The sequence below is a fragment of the Chelonia mydas genome, chromosome 9 (assembly GCF_015237465.2).
Source record: "Chelonia mydas isolate rCheMyd1 chromosome 9, rCheMyd1.pri.v2, whole genome shotgun sequence".
NCBI classification, from domain to species: domain Eukaryota; kingdom Metazoa; phylum Chordata; order Testudines; family Cheloniidae; genus Chelonia; species Chelonia mydas.
Genome location: NC_057855.1, coordinates 16,748,631 through 16,772,127, shown reverse-complemented (window position 1 = coordinate 16,772,127; position 23,497 = coordinate 16,748,631). Strand labels below are relative to the sequence as shown.

The following is a 23,497-nucleotide window of genomic DNA, read 5'->3' as shown; positions in this document are numbered from 1 at the left end:
CCTGGCGTCACTGCTCGCACTCCCCCCACCCTGAACATTCCTCCAGGGCATGCTCCAGTTTGAGAACCTCTGTACTAAATAAAATGCGTTGTCCACCATTACAGGATTTTTATCAGGTACCTGTTGACAAGAGCTTCCGTAGTTTGGAAACCACTGCCCTAAATGTTTTGTACATTTTAAGTTTTCTGCCTGGAAGGAATATGCAGCTACAGACTTTTGCCAAGCTGTTGTCAACTTGAATTAAACCAGAACTCCTGCAATAAAACCTAAACCCAAAAAGGGTGATTTGTATTTAAACCTGAGACTCCAGAGAACTGTCCTTTTTCATCATTCCATTCCTGGTCCTGTTACACTGTCCAAAGCTTTCAGAAATATTTTAAAAATGCTATTTATTATTTCCTTACGTTATATCTGCTTTCTCAGCTTCTTCAAGCATGTGTGCAATGAAAGGATTTTCTGGTTGGCTCGACTGTTGGCAGGCTTGCAAATACTGTTTATGGAGACTTAGATGAGTTGACATGACAGCTTGAAAATAAAAGCAATTTAGTAGACAGTTTTATGCATTTCTAATGTGCCCATCATATAGAATCTGGGGCCTCTACAAAATTGAGAGACAGCAGTAAGTCAAAGCACGCTACAGACTTTTAGTGTGCTGCAGGAGTTCCCATATGGCCAGTTAGTACATGGCAGGCTAGAGCACTGTAGATTTACACTATTTCCCGCGCACTAACTCTCCATACAGACAAGCCCAGAGTGATCTTTAGTGTTAACACCAGGTAAGAGTGTGTGTTGCAATAATGCAGTCTGGAGGATTCACATGCATGAATCTCTGTGATAAGGCCATAACACAGGGGAATAGTTCAATCACTTAGCCATTTCTGGATGGAATAATGCATTTCAGGCTACTCCATTTCGAGCATCGAGGTCAAGTATTACGATCTGGGACTATGAGCCATCTTGACTTTTCGGCCGTGTCTACACTACAAACTTTGGTCAACGCAAGCATAAAGCTGCCATAGTTATTATTTTGGCTCTTTGCATCAGTGCTCTGCATATTCACCAGGAGTGCTTGTGCTGATGCACAGCAGTGCACCGTGCATAGGTATTCCAGTGTGCGACTCACCATCATCCAGCACAGTGTCTTTTGGGAAATTCTAGCAGTGCCTGGTGGGGCAGGAATAAGTTGTGCAGGGATGACTGGGAGCAAAGGGTCAAGTTCTCATCATGCAACTTTCTCTATCCCATAATGCCATCCATATCCCATCATTTTGGTGCCTTTTAAAAAAATCCTACAAAACTGCACAGTATTTCTCACTGTCTGCCATCGCTGACGCATGGAGCCCACAAAGCTCTACACTCTTGTCACGAGCATTGCAAATGCAAGGATGTATGATCCTCTGATATTTGCAGAACTTCAAGAAGAACTACAGTAGCAGAGGATATAAACATTTATTGGAGGACAGATTATTGTGGAACATAGCGAGAACCAATTCAATGTTGTTGGTGGAGTTCACGGAGCAGCTGCAGATGGTGGAATGCTGCTTCTGAGCCCGAGAAACAAGCACTGACTGGGGGATTATATCTTAATGCAGATTTGGGAAGACAAGGCTTGGCTGCAGAATTTTCTGATGTGAAAGGCCACATTTCTGGATCTGTATGCTGAATCCCCAGCCCTCCAGCACAGGGACACCAGAATTAGAGCTGCATGGACAGTTGAGAAGTGATCGCACTGTGGAAACTTGCAACACTAGATTGCTACCAGTCAGTGGGAAATTATTTTGGAGTTGGAAAATCCACAGTGGAAGCAGCTGTCATGCAAGTGTGCAGGGCCATTAATCGTCTCCTGCTACACAGGACTGGACTCTTAGTAATGGGCATGACGTAGTGGATGGATTTGCATCAGTGCAGTTCCCGAACTGTTGTGGGGTGACAGATGGCATGTATATCTCTATTTTGGCAACAGACCATCTTGCCAAAGACTACATCAACAGAAAGGCTTTTCTATGGTAATACAAGCATTGGGGGCTCACCGGAGACACTTCCCCACTATCAGTATTGGCTGGTCAGCGATGATGCACAACGCTTACATCTTTAAGAACAGAGGACTGTTCAAGAAAGTTGCACCCAAGGACATTCTTTCCTGACCAGCAGATTACCATTGGCAATGCTGAAATGCCAGTAGTGATCCCGGGGGACCCAGCCTACCCCTTGGTTATGAAGCCAGCCATCTCAACAGCACCAAGGAAAGCAGGTGCAGAATGACAGCTGAATGTGCTTATGATAGATTGAGGGGAATCTGGCCATGTTTATTATCATGATTGGATCTCAGTAAGAAAAACATCCCAACTGGTTGTAGCTGCCAGTCATATCCTGCATAGTATCTGTGAGGCAAAGGGAGAAACGTTGCCACCAGGGTGGAGGTGGAGTGGCTGTCTGCTGAATTCGAATGAATGCCAGACACAAGAGCTATTAGAATGAATGCTGAATGCCAGACACAAGAGCTATTAGAAGAGCTCAACATGGAGCTATGCAGCTGAAGGAGGCCTTGAAAGAGCCCTTTAACAGTTAGCCACAGTACTGTAATGTGGTGTCGTGGATTGTGCTCTCTACCTGGTACTGAAGTTTTGGGGACTGCGGGGTCCTGTGCGGTGGTTGATGTACATTTATGAATGTAAGACTCTCTGTTAATGCACCTATTAATATGCAGTGCTAGCTGTAACTTTATAATTATTACACTATGTTTGTCACTGATCCTATGAGTTCTGTCGTCCTGTATAATAAGAAGTTGTGGGTGCTTTCAGTAGTTCTAGACATTCTGCAGCATATGTTGTGAAGTAATAAAGATGCCAAAAAATAGAATTTTATTGTGTCCCAAAACTAGTGCAAACAATCTATGTGCAATTAAAAAACAAATACAGTAAAATATTCTGAAATAAATTAACAGAACTTACAAGGGGAAAGAATGTTTATGTCCATTTCAGTCCATTTTGCCCACACAAACAGCAACTGGGGCTCTCTCAGGTCAGTTTATGTTAAGCTGTTCTTACTGTCCTCCAGCATGGAGTGGGAGGCATAGAGACACAGCCCCTGATGCCACATGGAAAGCTGGGGGCCTAGGGAGGTGCTAACATGGAGTTCTCCATTGACTGCAAAGGGAGGTGAGCCCATGCTTGTTGAACCTGTAGATCAAGAGGCTGCAGCATCTGTGTTTGCTGCTGGAGAAGCCCCATTATGTCCTAGTGCAGCTCCCTCCCTCTCCTTTTCCTGCTGGGACTCCTGGGCCTTTCACCCACCAGCCCCTCTGCTCACAGTCTGAAACGCCACCGTCTTGCAGGATCTCAGAGAACATATCCTTCTGAGTCATCTTCTTTTTCCTCCTTATCCAGGTCAGACTTTCAACAAGTGTGGAGGGGGACGCCTCCAGGCCACAACCGCAGCAGACACAGAAAAAATACCCAGCGGTATCGTATTTATAAAGTGAAAGTTAAGTTTCAGAACTCCCTTCCCTTGCTCTCCTTAAGTTTTAAACAAGACATGCTTATTGTCACTTCAGCTCCAGAGTGCCTGTGCCCAGCACTGCTCTCCAGCTCCAGCCATGGTGAGCATGGCCCAGCAGGGCCATGGGGGAAATGAGGAGGGAATTGTTCTGTAGGATGAAACAATAATATTTTGGCCCCCATGGGTATGAATGCAGGGCAATGGTGCTGAGTACTGGCACTATTTTCCACAGGCAGTGGTGATTTTAGCTGGTCTCTTGCTTCTGAGGTTAACCAAGGCCTAGAGAGCACAGCTGCTGCTGGCATCCCAAAGCCACTTGGGCCCATATGCTGCTGGCCTATTTACCGCCATGGTGCCTGCTGAAGTCATTGCGGACTGGCATCGGAAAGTGTCCTACTGCAGAGGAAGAAATGAGACTGCCATCCCTAGAAAGCTTTGGGAGAGGATTGCGGAGTATGAAAGTTTCATCGAGATCTCTCAGGAGGATTCAAGGGACATCCCTGTGTACATAAACAAACTGCTCTGCATGGCCTCCCTTGCCTGACTCTACAAGGAAATGAAAACTAGATAACTCTACCTCTGGTTTGATGTACCACTACCTCTTCTAGGAGGAGTAAATTAATGAAAAGTCAATACCTGCTTCCTGCTGCACTGGGTCAGGCACCATCTGTACATTTAATCACTGTCATGGGAACTGCATTCACACATTTACCCAAGGCTCCTTTCCCCACTCACCCGAACTCTGCTGCTACGACTGACTAGACAGCGGTGGAGCCTCAAACGGGTCCTGGCTCGCAGCATACTTGGACACCCCTGACCGCATGTCCCCCATCCTCCTCCTCACTGTTCACAGCGGGGGTCTGTCTCTCAGGCTCCTCAGCAAGTATGGCATGCAGCTCATTATAACAGCAGCAGGTCTGTAGCTCAGCACTAGATCAACTGTTGGGTCCCCATGCCTTCTGGTATGCCTCCTGCAGTTCCTTAGCTTTCACACGTCATCGCTGCTGATTCCTGTCATACCCCTTCACCTGCATCCCCCATGTAATCTGTCACATTTTTGTGGCTGTTTCATGCCTCCACAGTCTCTTTTCCCCACAGGCCAAGGAGATCTGATGCCTCTTGTCTATTCCAGGCAGGAATGCATCTGGAGCATGTAGCCAGCAGGGTCGGTTTGGCAGTTGCACACAACAATGTGCATGGTGTGTTCACAAGCTGGGCAATCAGGAAAAGGCATTTCAAAAACGTGAGGTTTTTAGTGAGGGTGGGTGGGTAGCTTCGGATCTCTGTAACCCCTGGGCAGCAGAGTTCACACTTCTGACCAAAGCAGTGAGTTTCAAGCATTGTGGGACAGCTGCTGGAGGACTGTTCAGGTCAATATAGATCAGACAGTGTCTACACTGTATTCGATCAACCACAGTACGTCCACCATGGCTCGATGCCATTTGGGCAGGTGGAGTTACTGCGTTGCTGTAACAGGGTGTTTACATAGACAGGAGACCAATTTGTATCTCATGCAAAACTAGGTTGATGCAAGGCAACTTACATCAACCTAACTTTGTAGTATAGACCAGTCCTGAGAGGCAGATACTCAGAGAAATGAAATCAAAGTTCCTCAAAACGATGTAGTGAGCTTGAGATGTGAATGTTGCAGACACACTCAAACTTTTAAAATAACTCAATTAAAAATAACTGCAACTCTGCTGACAAATAAACAACAGAGCAATTTTCCCCTTTTGGGCTGAGGTTCAACAGTCAGCAGTTCTGATAGCAAGATTGATCCCATCTCCAAACTTGGGGGGGGAAACAAAAAAAATACCACCTTGGTAGAAAGACTCTAGACTTGGCACTTTTAATCAATATTCAGCATCAGGCAAATGACAGCGTAATACAGATGAAAGACAAAACAACCACTTAAGCATCCCTGGTCCAGTTTAGAGTTATATTTTGTCCTTGCATATGTACATGTTTATTCATACATTCCCGAGCACTCAACGCAGGCCCTTGTCTTCACTAGGAGAAAAAATGGCATGTTCCTACCTCGAAGTAAAACTCTAGTGAAGACAAGGCAGTTTGGAGTTTTTACATAAATTAACAGATTGGCCTGTTAAAGGCTACGGGTCAGACCTTGAAGACAAGGCCCTAACTCACACAGGGTCTGATGCAGACAAGCCCACAGAATCAGGAACCACTCCTCTGCTCTACTGCACTGAACAAATCTTGGATGCTTGAGAGAATCTTCCCACAATGTTTACTATAGGATTGTACATATAGGGTATGTCTACGCTGCAGCTGGGAGCTACCCTCCCAGCGCAGGTAGACAGACTCATGCTAGTTAAGCTTGAACTAGTATGTAAAAATAGCAGCATGGTTGGCCCTGGTGGAGACGCAGGCTAGCCACCCTAGCTCAGATCCATGGGGTTGGGAGTGCCTGAGAGCCCAAGCCACAAAATCCACACTGATATTTTTTGTTTGATAGCTCAAGCCTGACTAGCACAAGTCTGTCTGCCTGCGACCAGCTGCAGTGTAGACTACCCAGACATTCTTTCCTCCATGGCAAAATAACAAGCCCAAGGGTGTGAGTACTGAATTTTTTACTAAGCAAAACCAAGAGAGAGACTTCACTGTTGCAACATACTTGATCATCTTTAATCTACTTTTAAATTAGACTATACTCTTAAAGGCCTGTATCTTATACTGATATTTCCTTAAATAATAAATAATGTGTGTCAATATGCAGCAGTGGAGAATTTCAACACAAATTACATATTAACTTATGGCATAACTTTTCTAGCAATAAAGTTACCTTCAGAGGCGTGAGCTGTCATTTCACAAAAATCACACTGCTCTCTAGGTGCTCTCACTGACAACTCTGATGTCACACTACAGGGGGGGTGGAAATAGCCTAATATTAAAAAATAAATCAATTCCCCTTCTACAAACAGCCAAACACACACACCCATCTCTTCTAAAGGCTTTCCCCTTATTTCTGTTGGGCTAGTAAGAGTCGCTTGTTTGCCCATTACAAGTGGATGCTTCAAACATTAACGATATGCCTCACGGGTTTTAGTTTCAAAGAAGTTTTTTTTTTTTTTAAAACCAGGCGCAGCAAAGCACAGCTCACCGGGTAGGGGCCCGATCCAGCCGAGCGTGCATCGCGTTCACGGCGGATGGAGGCAGCCCCATTGTGCCCACGAGGAAGCGCTGCTGGGCCGGCAGAATGGGGCCCTGGGCTACGTGCCTGTGGGTCCTTCCCAGCCGCGCCCCACCTGGCCGGTCTCTCCCCCTGCACGCAAGGGGGGCTGCAGATCCGATCACGCCCAGAGACGCCGTGGAGAATATCCTCCGCCGCCCGCTCCCGCCTTTGCTTCTGCACCCTCCACGCCGGGGCCTCCCGCGAAACGCGGCGGCGTGAGCCCCCCACCCCTGCGGCGCACCGGGCCGCCTGCCCCCGTGACGCCAGCCTGGGGTCTCCCTGGCCGGCGGGCCCCTGCGCCCTGAACGCCTGGGGCTCCCCGGGGCTGGGGGGTCAGAGTCCGGGGGCCCCGGCGGCACGCGGCAGCCCCCTCCCCGTGGCTACCTGCGGCCGCTGCCCTGGGGGTTCCCGAGCGCTGCCCCCGCCGCGAGCTCAGGTCCCCGGCCGTGGTTGCCATGGGGACAGCGACCGCACGCGCTTCTCGTGCGGCCGGAGGGTTCTCCAGTGCGCCTGCGTCCCCTCGTCCCACTCCGGTAAGGAACGAGCCCCGCGGGCACTGCAGGGAAGGCGCTGAGCGAGCCTGCCCCTGGTCGAGGGTCACCCTCGCACGCCCCCACGCAGGGCGGGCTGATTCCGAGACCCAGCGGTTGCTGGCGCGGAGCCTTCCCTGTGCCAGCAAAGCCCCTCGCTTGCGAGACATGCCATGCATTAGCTTGGGGTATCCCCGGAGCGCCGTGAAACTGGGGACCCCTCCCAGGAGTGCTCTGCAACGGGGTGAAACTGGCCCGGTGAATGCATTGAACTGGGGTGCTCTGCAATGCCGTGAGCCTGGGGATCCCTCCCCATGAAGAACATATGGGAGCAGAGTCCCCCTACACAGCCATGAAAATACCTCTCCATACAGAGGAGTTCATTCTGAAAAGCCACAAACTTGGGGTTCCCTCCACAGGAGGATGTTTGATTGGGGTCCTCCCTGCAAAGCCACAAACTGCCTACCTCCCTCCCCCCCTCACACAAGCCTTGGAATTGGTTGAGTCTCATCCTGTGATGGCATCAATTTGTCAGAACCATGAAATTGGAGGGTTGATAGGGGTGCCCCAACAGACTTCACTGGAAGTACTCCTTTTTCTGGTGCTCTGACCCACTTTGTGTGTCCCTTTAATGGATGCCTTACATGTTGCTTAATGGAGGAATTGTTAGGAGGCAGTCCCAACCCCCTACCCCTTGGATGAAATAGCACCCTGCATAATTGCAGGTTATTACTGGGCAATCTCTCTTGATGTGGCCAGGTTTGCTGGATCAGTAACCTACCCCCAGGACTTCTCCCTCTCAAGGGAAATTCTCCAACACTGTGGAGCTGAACCATTCTGAAACCCTACATCTAGGGCTAGCCAGGAGTCTGACCCCTTGAGAGCTTCCCCCAACCTCCCATTCTTGCTCTCCCCCCGGGACACTCCCACTCTGCTCAGGTCTCTCCCCAGATGATGGCCAAAACCGCCTGACCCAACTTTGGGCTCCCACAGGCAGAATCTACAAGAATTGGTCCAGAACCACCAGTCAATAATTGTCTTCACACAACCAGCAGGTAGCAAGATCCTGTAAGCACTGGACCATGTTCTTCACCAACCTGTATTCTTCACCACATGTATGCTACTGGTCTGTCTCCCCCACCTAGGAAGGACTAATGACCAGCACACCCAACACTCTACAGGCCTCCAACTGAGCTTTATAGGGAGCTCCTGCCCCTTCTGCACTGTGTCTGATGATTGACCAGGACAGGTTGGTCCCAGGCCTCCTGACATCCTTAAAGGGGCAGACCAGCCTGTTCACACAGGGGTCTGTATCGGTCCCTCTCATTTAATACATTTTTCTGCTGTCTGTCACTGTCTTAATATTACCCTTGTATACAGGACATGTGCTGCTGCTTCTCACAGGGCAGAAGCAGGGTGTATGACAGTGCACAAACTTTGGTTCTACATCAAAAATAGAAAACTATTCCAACCTGCATGTTTGGAACTATTCCAACTAATCCCAAACTGCATGGTTATGATGGCTACTGCTTTGTCTCCAAATCCGAGCTTCTTTCCCTGTCTCCCCATCTCTTTTTCCATTCATAGGAACACAAGAATCACCATACTGGATCAGATATGTGGTCCATCCCGTCCAATATCCTGCTGAGGGAGTGGCCAGCACTGGATTCTTCAGAAGAACATGCAAGAAATGCTGCAGTAGGCAGATGAGGGATAATTTGCTCCCTAAAAATTCTCCTCTTAGCCCCTAATAGTCAGAGATTGGTTTAAATCCCAAGTCATGAGATTTTATATGCCTTCCAAAACTTTTTTTTTTTTTTTTAGCATTTACTATTATAATTCTGGATATTCTTGTTATAAGTGTCCAATCTCTTTTTGAATCTTGCTAATTTCTTGGCTTCAAGGGCATCCTGTGACAATGAGTTCTGCAGTCTAATTTACGGCTTGTGTGAAAAAGTATTTCCTTTTATCAGCTTTGAATTTGCTGCCTTTCAATTTCATTGGTTGTTCCCTTGTTCTTGTTTTATGAGATGGGGCAACAGACATTCTGAATCCAATTTCTCTATACCACTTGTTATTTTGTATATTTTTCATTCCTCTCTCCCTTTCTGCTGATGCTTGCAAACAGCTCATCTTTGGGATTATGACATCCTTTCAGGTGAGATTATGATGTAGAGGTAAATGAGTCAGCCACCAGCCTCTTGATTTTTTCCTCCCATTGCTTTCTCTGCTGCTGCTGCTACTCTTTGAACATTGACTTGTGGGATCATGACGTCCACCCCAGTAGGTTTAAGACATCAGATGCAAGTGAGCTAATCACCTCCTCTTCCTATTATTCCCTGTTTTCCTTTATTCAGTAACATTCTGCAATCCTAGGATTTTAAATGCATATATACATATGATTCAAATGACACGTACCTTGTCCATATTGGTCAGAAACTATAGAAGTAATAAATGTCATGTAAAATGGTGATATCATTTGTAAAACTCTGCTATTATTGAATTATTATTTAATCTAGTAGTGGTCAGAGGCCTGAGCTGAGATCTGGAGGCCATTGTGCTAGGGGCAGCATAATCATAAAACTATATCCAACATGGTGCCTGTTGCACAAAACCCATAGGACAACTCTCTGGTCCTGATTCAGCAAAGCATTTAAACACATCCTTAGCCTAAATGTGGATAATCCTGTTCCTATTCGGCCAAGCACATAGGCACATGCTTTAAATTAAGTGTTTTGCTGCCTTTGAGCCTATAAAGGCGTGATGCTTCTTAGGTTCATCAACTCCCACTGAAATCAAGATCATGCCCCAGTTGAGCAAAAATTCCAAAGCAATACTAGAATATGAAAATCGGGACATTTTAACGATAGAAAAGATCTAATTTCCAGGAGGTATCACTGTTTGGTGCTCCAGTAAACTGGAAACTTTGAAAAAAACACTGAATTTTGGGAGGAGAAATCCAAATTGATCTGTACTGAAAACATTTTAAGAATATGAGCACATCTCTGCTGGTATAAACTTTTATAGCTCAATGGAGCTATGCTGATTTACACCAAATGAGGATCTGCCACATAAAACTTACTTCAAAAAAGGTCTTGAATTTATTTCAAAACACACTGAATGCATCCGATGAAGTGAGCCGAGCTCACGAAAGCTTATGCTCAAATAAATTGGTTAGTCTCTAAGGTGCCACAAGTACTCCTTTTCTTTTTGCGAATACAGACTAACACGGCTGCTACTCTGAAATCTATGTAAGAACTGTTTATTCAGTTTAAAATCACTTGACAATATAGGGCCAAATTCTGCTCTTGGTTACACTGGTATAAATTGCAGTAACTGCTTTAGCTTCAATGGCATTACTCCAAATTTACACTGGTGTAGCTGAGAACAAAATTTGGTCCAAATAATTTTATACCTAGGACTTTCTGGCGCATTGGGCTAAATTCAGTCATGGTGTAAGCAGATGCATCTCTGTTGACTTCAGTAGCATTTCATCCACTGAATTTGGCCCTTTGTGCCTTTACCAATACACTAAGGGCCAAAAAATGCCTTTATTTTCATTCTTTCAAGCTTTGGATGTCAGTGAGTAACATCAGCTTCAGTGGTATGGGTGCATCTGAAGTCAGAATCTGTCCCTAAATATTGAACTATTTCATCCTTTGATTGTTATTTATTTAAGTGGGTTAAAGTTGGAGTATTACTGATTCCTTGTTGTTTTCTCTTTAGAGTTAAAAATAAGTAGCACAGATGGTTGAGTTTCAGCAGAGCCCTGATGCCATCACAGTGAATGTTCATTTCTCCAGAGCAGATACCACAATTCTTGAGAATGACAGTTTGCAGATTTCACAGGAAACACAAGAAACTAAAGAACTAGAGGAGGTTGCTCTACCTGTACACGCCACAGATCGGATATTTTTTATTGATTTAGCCAATAAGCAACAGACAACTATCCCTTTACAAATCTTTGAACTGGAAGATCTGGAAGAATTGCACTTGGAAAAAAACTTAATTGAAAACATCCCAGATGATATCCATCGTCTTAAGAAGGTGAAAGTTCTCTATCTGAATAAGAACTACATACACAACATATGTGAAGAACTTGGGGAGCTGAAATATCTTCAGAGCTTAGATTTAAGTAGCAATCCACTCTCTTACAGTTCGCTACATATAATCAGCAAACTGCAGGCTCTCCGTCAGCTCAGGCTCTATGATGTAAACTTGGATGAGTTCCCAGTGGAGATCTGTAAATGCCTCCATCATGTTGAGCTGCTTGGACTCTCTGGCAATAATCTAAGGTATCTGCCTAAAGAAGTAGTGAATCTGAGACAACTTAAAGAGATCTACCTGCAAAAAAACAGATTTGAAAGCTTTCCCCTGGAGCTTTGTCACCTTCTTAACCTGGAAATACTAGATCTGGAACAAAATCGAGTGAGTTTTGTCCCGGAAGAGATTGTATCTTTAACAAACTTAGTGAAATTATTTTTAGCTTTCAATAACCTGTTATCAGTCCCTGATACATTGCATCACTGCCGGAGACTGACTGTGCTTGATTTGTCTAATAACCTCCTGCGTAGGCTCCCTCCTAGCTTCAAGCAGCTCACAGAAATGAACGAGCTTGGTCTGTCTGGTAACAACTTGGAAAAGTTTCCACGTCAGATTTGCCATTGGATGTCCCTTTGCCTCATTTATTTGAAAAACACTGGCTTGCAAATGCTACCATCTTCCTTTACCAGATTAACCTGTATCAAGATATTAGATCTTAGTGAAAATTTCTTTGATGAATTCCCTAAAGAGATTTGTGCTATGGAAAATCTGGAAATATTGTCACTGGATGACAATCAAATACGTGAGGTATTGATTTCTTTATTTTTGGTGTGGGATTCTAGATACACTTCAAATTCACTAGGCTAATATGCATCTCAAATGTAATAGTATGAGCCACTTAACTCTACAACATAGGGAGATAATCATATGTACGGTCTTTTGGGGCAGGATCCATCTTTTTGTTCTGTGTTTGTACAGCACCTGGCACAATGGGGTCTTGGCCCATCACTGGTGTTCCTAGATGCTAAAATAATAAATAGTAATAATAATAATACAAGCCTGACTTCAAGGACGTGAGACTCAAGAATATGTAAGCCTCTAAGGTATGCAAACCCCAGCAATCCTTATGCCAGGCAGCACAGCCACATAGAGATGCCACTAATTGGGGAAACAGGAAACAAAAGATTCTGTTCCTGGCTCTGCCATTGTCCAGCTGTGTGATCCTGGGCAGGTCACTTCACCTCTTTGCCTCAGTCTCTCAATCTCTAAAACAGAGCTGATAATACTTACTTTCCTTTGCAAAGCGCTCTGAGATCTTTGGCTGGAAAGCACCACTATAACTGTTGAATATTATTTTACAGGGAAGAGGTCTACCCAATGCAGAAGCCAAAATGTTTCCAACTTCCCATACAGTGAGACTTCCTACTGTAATTTCTCTTCTCTCTTCCCAATTTAGGGACATGCCTTTTGCTGGGGTGGTCTCATCCACGTTAGTCACCGGATGAGGGCAGCTGTAGAAGCAATATAATTTACCTTCCCTTTCTCATTTCTCCTCCATTGCAATTCAGAGCCGGTTTATCATGATTCAGTCTACCCTCCACCACGCAGTGGAGTTAGGTATCAGTAACCTGGCAGTTCCCACTGTCCCTGCTAGCCCCATTCAATGAGTGTCAATACCAAAGCTGGCCTGCAACTTAATTTTTAATCTATTCAGATAGCTACAGCTCACTCTTCTTTAACACATGTTTATAGGATGGCATTGAGCTATCTAAGGTATTCTAAATATTCATTGTTTTCCTTTAACATTAACGGGAGTCTTGAAACTATATCCCAAGGCATCAAGAATCCTTTCACCTCTAAGTACTTGATGGCCCCAATCCTGTAATAAGGTTCTTGCAGGTACTGGGGTGCAAAGCGTGAGCTTCATAAAGGATGGGAGCCTAGATTGCCCAAGAATGATATGATAGGGAAGAATTGTACTTCGGTGCTTTACTTGAAGGATATTTTCTTTGATGCTTGTGCAGTGTTCATTATAAGGTGGGGTGACCAAATTTACTGATCCTGGGAGCTGCAGATGATAATCTTCAGAAGTTTGAGAACCTAGCAGGCCTGCCAGGAGTTGGGGCTTCTGCCCTGCAGCGGGGTGGTGGGGTTCTCGAGGCTTCTGCCCTGCAGGAGATGCCTGCCAAGACTTGGGGCTTCTGCCCAGAGAGGCGTTTGCCAAGGCTCGGGGCTTCTGCCCTGCTCCTGTTGAAGCTCCAGCAGGTGCTTCCTGTGGGGCTGATGCCCCAAGACCCCCCTTCCCTCTGGGTAGACGCTCCTAACCTGACCACTGCACTGTGGGGCTGAAACCCTGAGCTCCCCACACCCAGTGGAAAATGTGAGGGATGACATGGTGGGTTCCATGAGCTGCACTTTAACTATAAAAGAACCACGTGCGGCTCGCAAGACGCGGTTTGGCCACCCCTGTTATAAGGCATTATGTACAAGCTGTTTGTGATATGAGACACTGCTATACACTACCCAAAGGCAGCAAGGTGCTAGAATAACCCATTCTTAAAGCCACTGGAGCAGATGAGTGACAGTAGCTTAATTAAAATTGCAGTTAATAAAACTACTGATAGTTATTATGTTCAGAACGTTTCTTTCCTAATGCTGATGTGCATGACAGCCTCACTACCCCCTGTAACCAACTGCCACTGACAAGCAGATATTCAGCCAGGAAAAAAGGAACCAAAACCAAACCACTAAAAAGTGACATGGTGACCTGCTTTGAATAGCAGAGATTAGATGCTAAAAGGGCCTGGTTCCATTTATTCCTCTCTTTTTCAGAAGTAATGGTCTGATAATTGCACTTGCCTAGTATCAATAAATGTGACATACTATTTGAAACAGAGCAGGAGGCAAGTTTACAATGGATGTACAAGTTGTTAATGCTTTTAGATCCATTATCTTATTCTAGCCTAGGGGACAATTATACAGCTGAAATCTGTCAATAAATGAACAACAATAATGGGTGTCTTGCTCTTAGGGCATCAAACACATTTCCCTTTTGTGATATAATGCAATCCTCCCCATCTTCTGCCAGGAGATCATGATTTGTGTTACTTTTTTTCCCTTGAAGGCTAAATTTGTGGAAGTGGTAATATATGCAAATGATCCAATTTAACATTTTAATTTACGTAAATTATCTTATAATACACAGATACTGTCAGAGGAATTGGGAAGCACAGGAACTGTTCTTACATTTCATTCTCCAGGTAGCCTCTTCTGGAAGGAACATATATGCTAAGAAATAGCCTAATTCAGATAAAGTTTACATGGAGACACCTTTCAGTCACGGAATATAGCAGGGAAATGTTGCAAAAATTTCAGCCATAATATGGCAATGTAATAGAATGTGGCCAGCATGATATTCTTCATTGATCTGTAGTAATGTGACAGAGTATTTCCCAGAACTGCAAACAACAAATAACAAAACATAGCTATTTAACGGAGATAAATGTATTTTTTTTAAATGTATGTTTTGGAACATGCCTAGATACCTCCAGAGGTGACGGGACTCTCTAACTTAAAATGCCTTGGTCTGACTGGAAACAGATTCAGTGTCTTTCCAGAGGAAGTTTTTCTCCTTCAGTCATTAGAGAAATTATATCTGGGACAAGATAAAGGGATCAAATTCATGACTCTTCCAAGAGACATCAGCAAACTGCAGGTAAGAAAAAGAGGAGGGAGAGGAGCTCAATAATAACTCTGCCTGGTACCACAAAGAAGCACAGAAGAAGTAAGCTGTTTGAAGAGAACGAATCCCAATCCCGCAGGCCTTCCACAAGTGCACCTTCCATGGACTTCAGTGGGATTTGGTGTACAGGGCCTGGAAACAGCAGGTGCTGAGCAAACTAAAGTCCCATTTAATTCAATGGGACACAGCACCTTGCAGAACTGGGCCCATTGAGGTCTGGCAGGCTTGGGTAAAACATTTGTAACAAACAGGTCTTGTTAAAGTTGATGGACCCAAGACTTAGGTATCTCTATCTATCTATATTATATATAACCTATTTCACATAGATTCTCTATTATTTCCTTCTCCTTATGTGGAATAGGTTATGTATGTTTATCTTTCTGATCCCATAAAATGTGTTGGGCCTCTACACCAGGGCTGTAGCATTGTTAAACCCGTGTTTTAGTGGGTGCTCAATCACCCCCCAGGCCTAGGCAATAAGCCACTTTCCAATTGCTGATGGAATTCATGTTTTCCCTTCTCTTTGCCTGCCTACAGAGCAGCCGCTATACCTTTCAAGAGGTTGCTAGCACGCAGGAGTGACAGAAGGACCACATAGTGCATGTACATGACTATGAACCAAGGCAAAGGAAGAAAATTCTCAAGCCTTGATAGGTCATGCGGCACTTTAAAGGGACGCTCAAACTCGGAGAACACTGCTGGATACATTTATCCAGTTATATCACACTCATTACCATAGTATCTGAGCACCTAACAATGCTGTCTCCCCAGTCATATGTTTTGCATTTGCCGATGTTCAGTTGTGCATTGTTCAATGATCTCCCTAAGGAAACAAATCCTTTTTTAAATAGAAAATCATGCACATTTTTTTCCAGAATCTGAAAGAGCTGTACCTAGAGAACAATTGTCTGGAGTACCTGCCACCTTCCATCGGCTTGCTGAGCAACCTAGAAATAGTTGACTGTCACAACAACCTCCTTAAGGAACTCCCAGACTCCATATGTCAAGTACAAGGTGGAAAAACATCCTATGCATTTGTGTCTGTAAGGGCACAAGTTTAAGCAGGGATTTCAGAGTTCGAAAGTCTTCCTCTTCTCATCCAGACACCTTTCCTGGTCCAAATGAGAGACTAGGCTGAGTAATCTGTATTATTAAAAATTCTTATTGTCTGATGATCTGTTGAAGACTTTCCCCTATTTAATAGATTTAGATGCAATATACACCATGGGAAAGTTAATGATCTGCAGATATAAGTGGCATTGTTTTTTCAAATTGGTTGATGACAAAGTAGAACAATTAACAATTCTTGCAGCTTTCTTACCAAGAAAGCATTTTGCTGCCTCACAAAACTCCCCTGAGTATGAGGCACAGATGCAGTGTGTAGGTGGTGTTTATGTAACCCACACCCACTCAGTGTGGCCTTCTCTCCTCCCCTAATGATGGTTGGGCCACAAATAGAGGTCAATAAGCCTGATTTCAGCCTTGGCTAACAGACAGGTGTCTTTTAAGCTTAGAGGATCATACTTTAAGATCCCCAGCTCCCAAGTCTAGTTCTCATTGCCAGTGACCCGCCTCAGGGTGTGGCATATCATTTAGAAAATGAAGCTTTCTGTTGAGTGCTTCACTCTAGTTCTTATTTTGGGGGAAAAACAATTTTGTATTCTTGCAATTACCTTGAGCCTAAGCCTAAAAACTCATAACTCAGGGCTGTGGAAGTAGAAAGGCACAACAGCAGTAACACCCTTCTTGTGGATATTTTTGTAGAAAAAAAAAATTTGATCACACCATTAGAACAAACATATTGGTGTTACTGAAGTCCTGTGAAAAATCTCTCCATGTTTGGGAACTAGGCCCTTTATACTATAGAATGAAATAATATATTGATGTACTGGGAAATATTTATATACACACAGTAAATATTTCACACCCCAGCAATACATTGTTTTATTGTAAACACACCCAGGGAAACACTCCAGATTATTATTAGTCTGTGCATTGCAGTTTTGTGATTTTATTTGTTTAGGTTTGCAAAGGTTGCTTGTTCAGAACAATCAGTTGTTCCAACTCCCAGAAAACTTGGACAATCTTCAGAAGTTGCAGCTTGTCTTGCTGGATGGGAACCCTATGACAGACCCCCCAGTTGAGGTGTGCAGGCAGGGGAACTTGGCTATCTGGGAGTATTTACGGGAAAAGAGGCATCAAAAGGCCAAGGCTACAAAGGTACAAGGCATAAGAGATCTACTACACTGCACAAACTGCATTATTAATAATCCAGTGTTTGACATAACATTCTACAGGGCATGCTATGCAAGGCCCTGAAGTATCTTAAAAATTCTGTGTCAGCTATGATGGGGCAGTAAAGCAGCAGACACTCCATTGCACACAATGAGGTATCTATCTCATTGCCAAACGGGGAATGTGGGCTTGGCAGGGGGATGGCCACTGGGTCCATGCACAATGCAGATCCATTAAGCCAAATCCCTGCTTGGGGAAGAAGCTATAAGCTGCAGCCTCTAGCCCCAAGACTGTAGAGCCTGGGGGCACAGAGATTCAGCCTGGAACAGCCCTAGATCAGTGATACTCAGACTGAGGCTCAGGAGCTGCAAGTGGCTCTTTAGTATGTCTCCTGCAACTCTTTGTAGCACATATTAAAACAATGATAATTAACAACCAATCAGGATGCTTTTACTATGTTATTAGCCAATTGTAGAATACTTGTTCAGTCATTTTTCTGTGAGATTCTAATTATATAATATAAATGAGAGAGAGAAAAAGAAACAATGAATTATCGTGGCTCTTTTGGGTAATGGTGATTGCTAATTTGGCTCCTGAACCACTGTGGTTTGAGTATCACAGCCCTAGATGGTTATTAGAAACTCAATCTACAGCACCAGTGGGCAGTAAAGTCGTTCTGCTCAAAAGATGGGGATGAGGAACAAAGGGCAGGTCCTCCCTTCCCTGATTCTCCTGTACTTCAAATTCTTCCCTTCCCACAGTTATTGTCTCTTATTTCTAACACATTGCTACCCAACATCTGAAAGGAAACAACTTCCCTTTTATTGGGCCCAAATTAGGACAATTAGCTAGGTCCAAATTGGCTGTGGGTACATGGGCTAACGTAACAGCCAAATAGGGACATCTGAAGTTGGGAAGATGACTTCTCTTCACTTGAAGTCCTTGCCTGGACCAAAAAGTGGAGAGAACAACGAGAGTGTTCCCTCCCTTAGAGAAATTTTAGTTTAATTTTAAAATAGCACATGGAAATAATCTGAAAAATATAATTTAGTTGGTTGGCAGGTCCTCTTAATTTAAATTAATTTAGTCTAATCAGGAATTTAACCCCAGTTTACTCCAGCAGATCCCAATGCATTCAGCTTTTTGCATCAATACTAGCCGACATAGTGCTCAATTCAATTGTTTGAAGTCACCCTCTTCTCCTCGAGGTAACAATATTGTTCCATCCTCTCTTTCAGATCCAGGCTTGGTGGCGTGGGCAGATGGTGCAGAAGGGGCTTGGAATTTTTGCTGAGCTTCAAAAACTGTTAAAGAAAGGAAAGAAAGATAAGAAAGGAAAAGAAAAGGGGAAAGAAAAGCCTGGCAAAGGTGCAAAGGGCAAAAAGTAGTAATTCCATATGATTTTTACATCAAACTGTTTATAGCTCTTGCACATTGGGAGGGCAGATATAGGGAGAGGCAAGAAAGTACGGGATAGTCAATACTAAAATGTCCAGAATACTGAACATTAGAATTAAAAAAATAACATAGGTGCTTTATGGCCAGTTTTGTGCATGTGTCAAAACGACTCCAGTTACATGAGGTTAGATGGTAAAATAATGTATATGATTGCAAAGCACAAGGGTAATTGATTAACTGGAAGTGAATTGTATCTGTGGAGCTCTGTGCTGACTAAAATCTTTAAAATTCATGTCTTCTGTAATGAGAATGGTCTTACAGTGGTTTAGTGTTTTCATACCATCCCTACTGGGTCAGGCCAATGGTCCATCTAGGCCTGTATCTTGTCTTCTGACAGTGACCAGTGCCAGGTTCTTCAGAGGTAATGAACAGAACAGGCAATCACAATCTATTCCCAGCTTCTGGCAAACAGAGGCTAGGGACACCCGGGGCATGGGGTTGCATCCCTGCCCATGCTGGCTAATAGCTATTGATGGACCTATCCTCCAGGAACTTATCTAGTTGGTTGGTTTTTTTTTAAACCCTATTATAGTTTTGGCCTTCACAGCATCCCCTGGCAAAGAGTTCCACAGGTTGACTATGCGTTGTGTGAAGTAGGACTTCCTTTTGTTTTAAACCTGCTGTTAATTTTATTGGGTGACCCCTGGGGCAGCTGCACTACTGTAGAGTTTTAAATGTGCATATACCATTAGACAGCACTTTGCCTACCACTGAGGTGCAGCCACCTCTGGGGAAAAACACAGCAACTGTAGCACTGAACAGAGCAATACTACACAAGAGTTCATGAGAAGTGATGACTGCCTCACTTGACAATACAAGAGGAATGGTAGGTGAAATATAATTATTCCCACCAGGACATCTTAATTATAATCCTATTCTTATAAAAAAGTCCAAAATTTCTAGATTTTTGCAAAAATGCCCCTTTTTAATTAAAAATTTTGAGTAGGTCTAGTCACAGCATTTAATACTTGCAAATTGTCAGGTCCTCAGATTTATGTCTAGTCCCAAAAACAATACACGCAGTTGCAAATTGTCTTCATATAAAAGGCTTATTTGCAGCACATAGTGAATTTGAAAACTACAAAATGGTTCTGTGATTTCTGGATTTCACATATTAATGTGCCCCTGCTCATATAGAGCAATTGATGGATGTTTCTAGTGTGCTAGTATAACCCATTTACACATTACTACACATTTACACAACCGCAGTCCACAAGCAGAGGGCCAAACTCTGAATCACTGCCTAGTTTTGATTTAGTACTGCTCAGGCAACGCTTCCTTCCCTTGACTTCACTGAGAGATTTACCTGGGTAAGGCCTGAATCCAAACTGAGAGTCAGGCTGTGACTAGCCCATTTGCTGCTTCACAGAGCATGAATGGGTGGAAGCACTTGGGTGGTCTGTGTAAGGCAAAAATTGAAGTCCTGCTTCCTCCCAGCATGTACTAGAGGTGGGGAGAAGATAGGGCACTGGCCCTTCCCCATTGGCTCACACAAAGGAGGGGTATGGTAGGGTCACCATATTTCAGGTTCCCAGAAAGAGAACACTGCTGGGGGGGAGCTGAAGGGGGTTCCTGAGGCCTCACTCCCTGTCACAGTGGCAGGGCAGCTGGCACAGGCCCAGGAGGCAGTACTTCCCTGTGGGCCTCTCCCCTGAGCCAGAGCTGGGAGCCAGGGCCTGGGTAGGTAGGATACAGCAGCTGTAGCTACAGGGAAGGGACCAATTGGGGCACAGAGACAGTGCTTTCTGAGCTGTGCCGCAAAAATCCCAGACATTGCCTCTTATTTGAAAAATCTGCCCAGGCTGAGGATCAAAAAAAAAAAGAGTCCTATCTGGGAAAACCCAGAGGTATGGTAACCCTAGATATGCAGTACTCCCTGAAGGGATGTAAGAAGCATGGGCAATCAGATAGAATGTTTCTAGGGCTGGGCCTACATTCCACAACTAAGGATTTGGTCAATAGATTGTTGACCTGCAAAAGTCATCTATTTAATAGGTCTTCTGATGAAAGCAGGGGCCAGGGCACTTTGGGTGGAGTGGGATGGAGTTTTGCTGCTCTTTGAGTTGGCATGCAAATACTTCCATTGTATTGGGTTACTAGATGATATTTTAATAGATTGGGAACATAATTGCTGTTAAGGCCCCTAGAGTTCATACAAAGGGGTTTTTTGGTAAGATTTTTTTTAAAAAAACCAGACGAACAAATAAATAAGTCATGTTTTTGACCCTTAAAAACCTTGCAGACTAAATAAAATGAGACATGACATAAAACAATAATTCAAGTTAGGGAGGATACAGGACTGATTGAAGAGGGTGTTGCTGGAAGAGAGGAGGGATTTGAAGGAGAGCTAGGACTTTTGGCAGATGTGAATTGCTGTAGGAGGTTACTGTAATCAAGGGAAGAGACAACCTGCAGATGGACAAGGGTTTCCACACTGAGGACAATCATGAGAAGCTGGGGGTTTGGAGATATCAGAAAAATACTCGTCAGGTCTTGGATACTTGCTATGGGGTGTAGCAAAGGAGAGAGGTGTTTCAGTAGATCATTGTAATGTTATCTCAATGCCACATAAAGTGTGTGTTAAAACTCATGTTGGAATGTTTTCAGTGCCTCCATATTAGAAGATTCTCCTGGCATATTTATTGCTAGAAATGGACACATTGACAGCACAGGCTTCAAGTAGTAAGTGTTAGTCCTGAGTGGAACATAAACTGATGCTCTTTGCTTCTTTTTAATGTTTGCATTATCAGTGTTCCATGCTCACCTTTACAGAATTTCTCTTCTGAAAACAATTGATTACAAACTAACTTTTTATGCCATGTCTGACCAAACGTACAATTTGATCTCAGTTTTGCCTCCTGGGGGATAGTAAAGTGCATTTTTACAATCAAGCTGTGACAAGAATAAGGAAGTTCAGAGATGCCCCAATGAAATCAGAGTAAACAGTGTAGTAATTCAGTATGGGAAGAGTAAACAAAGCAGCAGCATATTCAGCTGTTACTCATATTGACTAGCCAGAAGAGGATTTTCCTCTACAAAAATTAATCCCCCCAGTATAGCAGTGCTCAATGCTGCCAAAGAATCTTCAACGTACTAAACTCCTGAACAGAAGTGGTTTCCGGCAGGGGCTCCTTCCTGAAGTAAGTGACTTGGGCTGAGAATGATCCTAGTGTGTCTTTGCCACTGGGAAAAGGTTTCTGCATGGAGTTCTCAGGGCTAATTGAGCAGTACTTTTTATTACTCAGTCTGTCCCATGATTTCAATAGGACTCTTCACTTAGGGGGCAGCTTCTGATACTACCACTTAGTAAATGTACCTTACTTTACAAATAATCCCCTTAAAGTCAATGGGGCATCTTGTGGACTAAGGTGCTACTCAACATAAGTACATGTTGCAGAATCTGGCCCTTTGTAAGGCAGCAATTAACATGAGCGAGGGTAGGTGAGTCTGGCCCTAGCAAACAAAACAACAGAAGGGTTACTTTACACTAGTCAGCTCCTTGGTTTAATGGGTCAGATGGGCTGAGTTTAAGACTGGGCACCAGGAAATCCTAAACTCTGTTCCTGATTATTCTGCCCTGTTTTGCTGTATGGCCTAGAGTAAAGCACTCAACTTCTTTGTGTTGATTTTCTTCATCTGTAAAGCAGAGAGATGAATCTTAACAGTACCTACTTCACAGGGACATTGTGAGAATGTGATGGGAGGCTTGTGCTGCATATCAAAACATGTAATACATGCTCTAGGGGCCTGAGCCAGGACCCAGAGGCAGGAGCAGAAGCTCCCTAAAGTGGAGGGCCACTGGCATCCTTCCCCCCAAGCCCCATCTCTCTCCACCCATCACTCACCCTCCAGCTAGTAAAAAACTGATGGGGGTCATAACCCCCATCCCTGCACCCCTGCTCAGAGGAGTCATTAGGAGGACTCTGACAGGGGGTGTTCTGCTCACCAGTGGATAGCACCTCCTGCTGGCAATTAGCTCCAGCTGGTTCAGCAACTCCTTTCTTCTCTTCCCACATGCCACTCTCCTTCCACGCCACAGACTTGCAACACAGCTGCTTTGTGATTCAGCCCTCCAGCCAGATCACACTGTGATTTCCCCTTCTAGGGGAGTCTCCTAAGGTCTCGGTTTTACCAGCAGCATCAGGCAGGCCTCACACCTGCTGTCTTGACTAGCTTACTCCCACAGTAACTAAAGCAGTCTTCCCATTCAGAGCTCCTAGCAGTACCACTCTGCAGTGGATGGTAGGGGAACCTAGGCCCACCCTCTACTCTAGGTTCCACTTCAGGGTACTGTATCAAGCCATTAAGGTCTGTGTTTACACCCACCTTATTGCTCTTATCCTTGAACCCCTTCCTACCATACATCTTCTCCCGTACCCTAGGGAGAAGATCTGCAAACTCATTTCTGTTGCCAGCTTCCTGGCTTTATAGAAGCCCTGCCTCTTCCCTCACAATTGAGCTTCTTCCTAATTAGTGTCCTCCAAGCAATGACAGGTTTCAGAGTAACAGCCATGTTAGTCTGTATTTGCAAAAAGAAAAGGAGTACTTGTGGCACCTTAGAGACTAACCAATTTATTTGAGCATAAGCTTTCGTGAGCTACATAGGATGCATCACGAAAGCTTATGCTCAAATAAATTGGTTAGTCTCTAAGGTGCCAAAAGTACTCCTTTTCTTTTTTCTCCAAGCAATGTAAACCTCCCCTATTTGGAGTTTAACTGATGGATTGGGCCCACCTGTCCTAATTCAACTCTCTCAGGGCTGGTGTGAGGAGGACAGTGCGTCACAGACTCCCCTTG

General features: G+C 44.4%; 2 protein-coding genes across 6 annotated transcripts in view; one reads left to right on the top strand and one right to left on the bottom strand.

The window, feature by feature from the left end:
- LRRC34 (leucine rich repeat containing 34) overlaps window positions 1–7,196 on the bottom strand; it is a 43,674-nt gene extending 36,478 nt beyond the window's left edge. The window contains exons 1-3 of one of the 3 annotated variants that reach the window (XM_037909624.2): window positions 7,076–7,196; window positions 6,302–6,378; window positions 405–525 (exon numbers count right to left, since the gene is read on the bottom strand). In XM_037909624.2, the coding sequence (XP_037765552.1) occupies window positions 405–525; window positions 6,302–6,323 (143 nt within the window). In that variant the 5' untranslated portion in view covers window positions 6,324–6,378; window positions 7,076–7,196. The remainder of the gene's footprint in view (window positions 1–404; window positions 526–6,301; window positions 6,379–7,075) is intronic. The other 2 variants (XM_043521973.1, XM_043521972.1) reach the window with 2 other exon arrangements.
- LRRIQ4 (leucine rich repeats and IQ motif containing 4) lies at window positions 7,090–19,013 on the top strand. Of its 3 annotated transcripts, none has more exons than XM_007055496.3 (6): window positions 7,090–7,224; window positions 10,948–12,072; window positions 14,807–14,980; window positions 15,883–16,021; window positions 17,031–17,227; window positions 18,481–19,013. In XM_007055496.3, the coding sequence occupies exons 2-6, from the start codon at window positions 10,969–10,971 to the stop codon at window positions 18,628–18,630; spliced, it is 1,764 nt and encodes a 587-aa protein (XP_007055558.2). In that variant the 5' UTR covers window positions 7,090–7,224; window positions 10,948–10,968; the 3' UTR covers window positions 18,631–19,013. The 3 variants fall into 3 exon arrangements, with proteins under 3 accessions (XP_007055558.2, XP_043377906.1, XP_043377905.1); XM_043521971.1 differs by lacking the exon at window positions 7,090–7,224 and adding an exon at window positions 7,233–8,919; XM_043521970.1 differs by lacking the exon at window positions 7,090–7,224 and adding an exon at window positions 7,233–9,379.
- The last annotated feature ends 4,484 nt before the right edge of the window (window positions 19,014–23,497 follow it).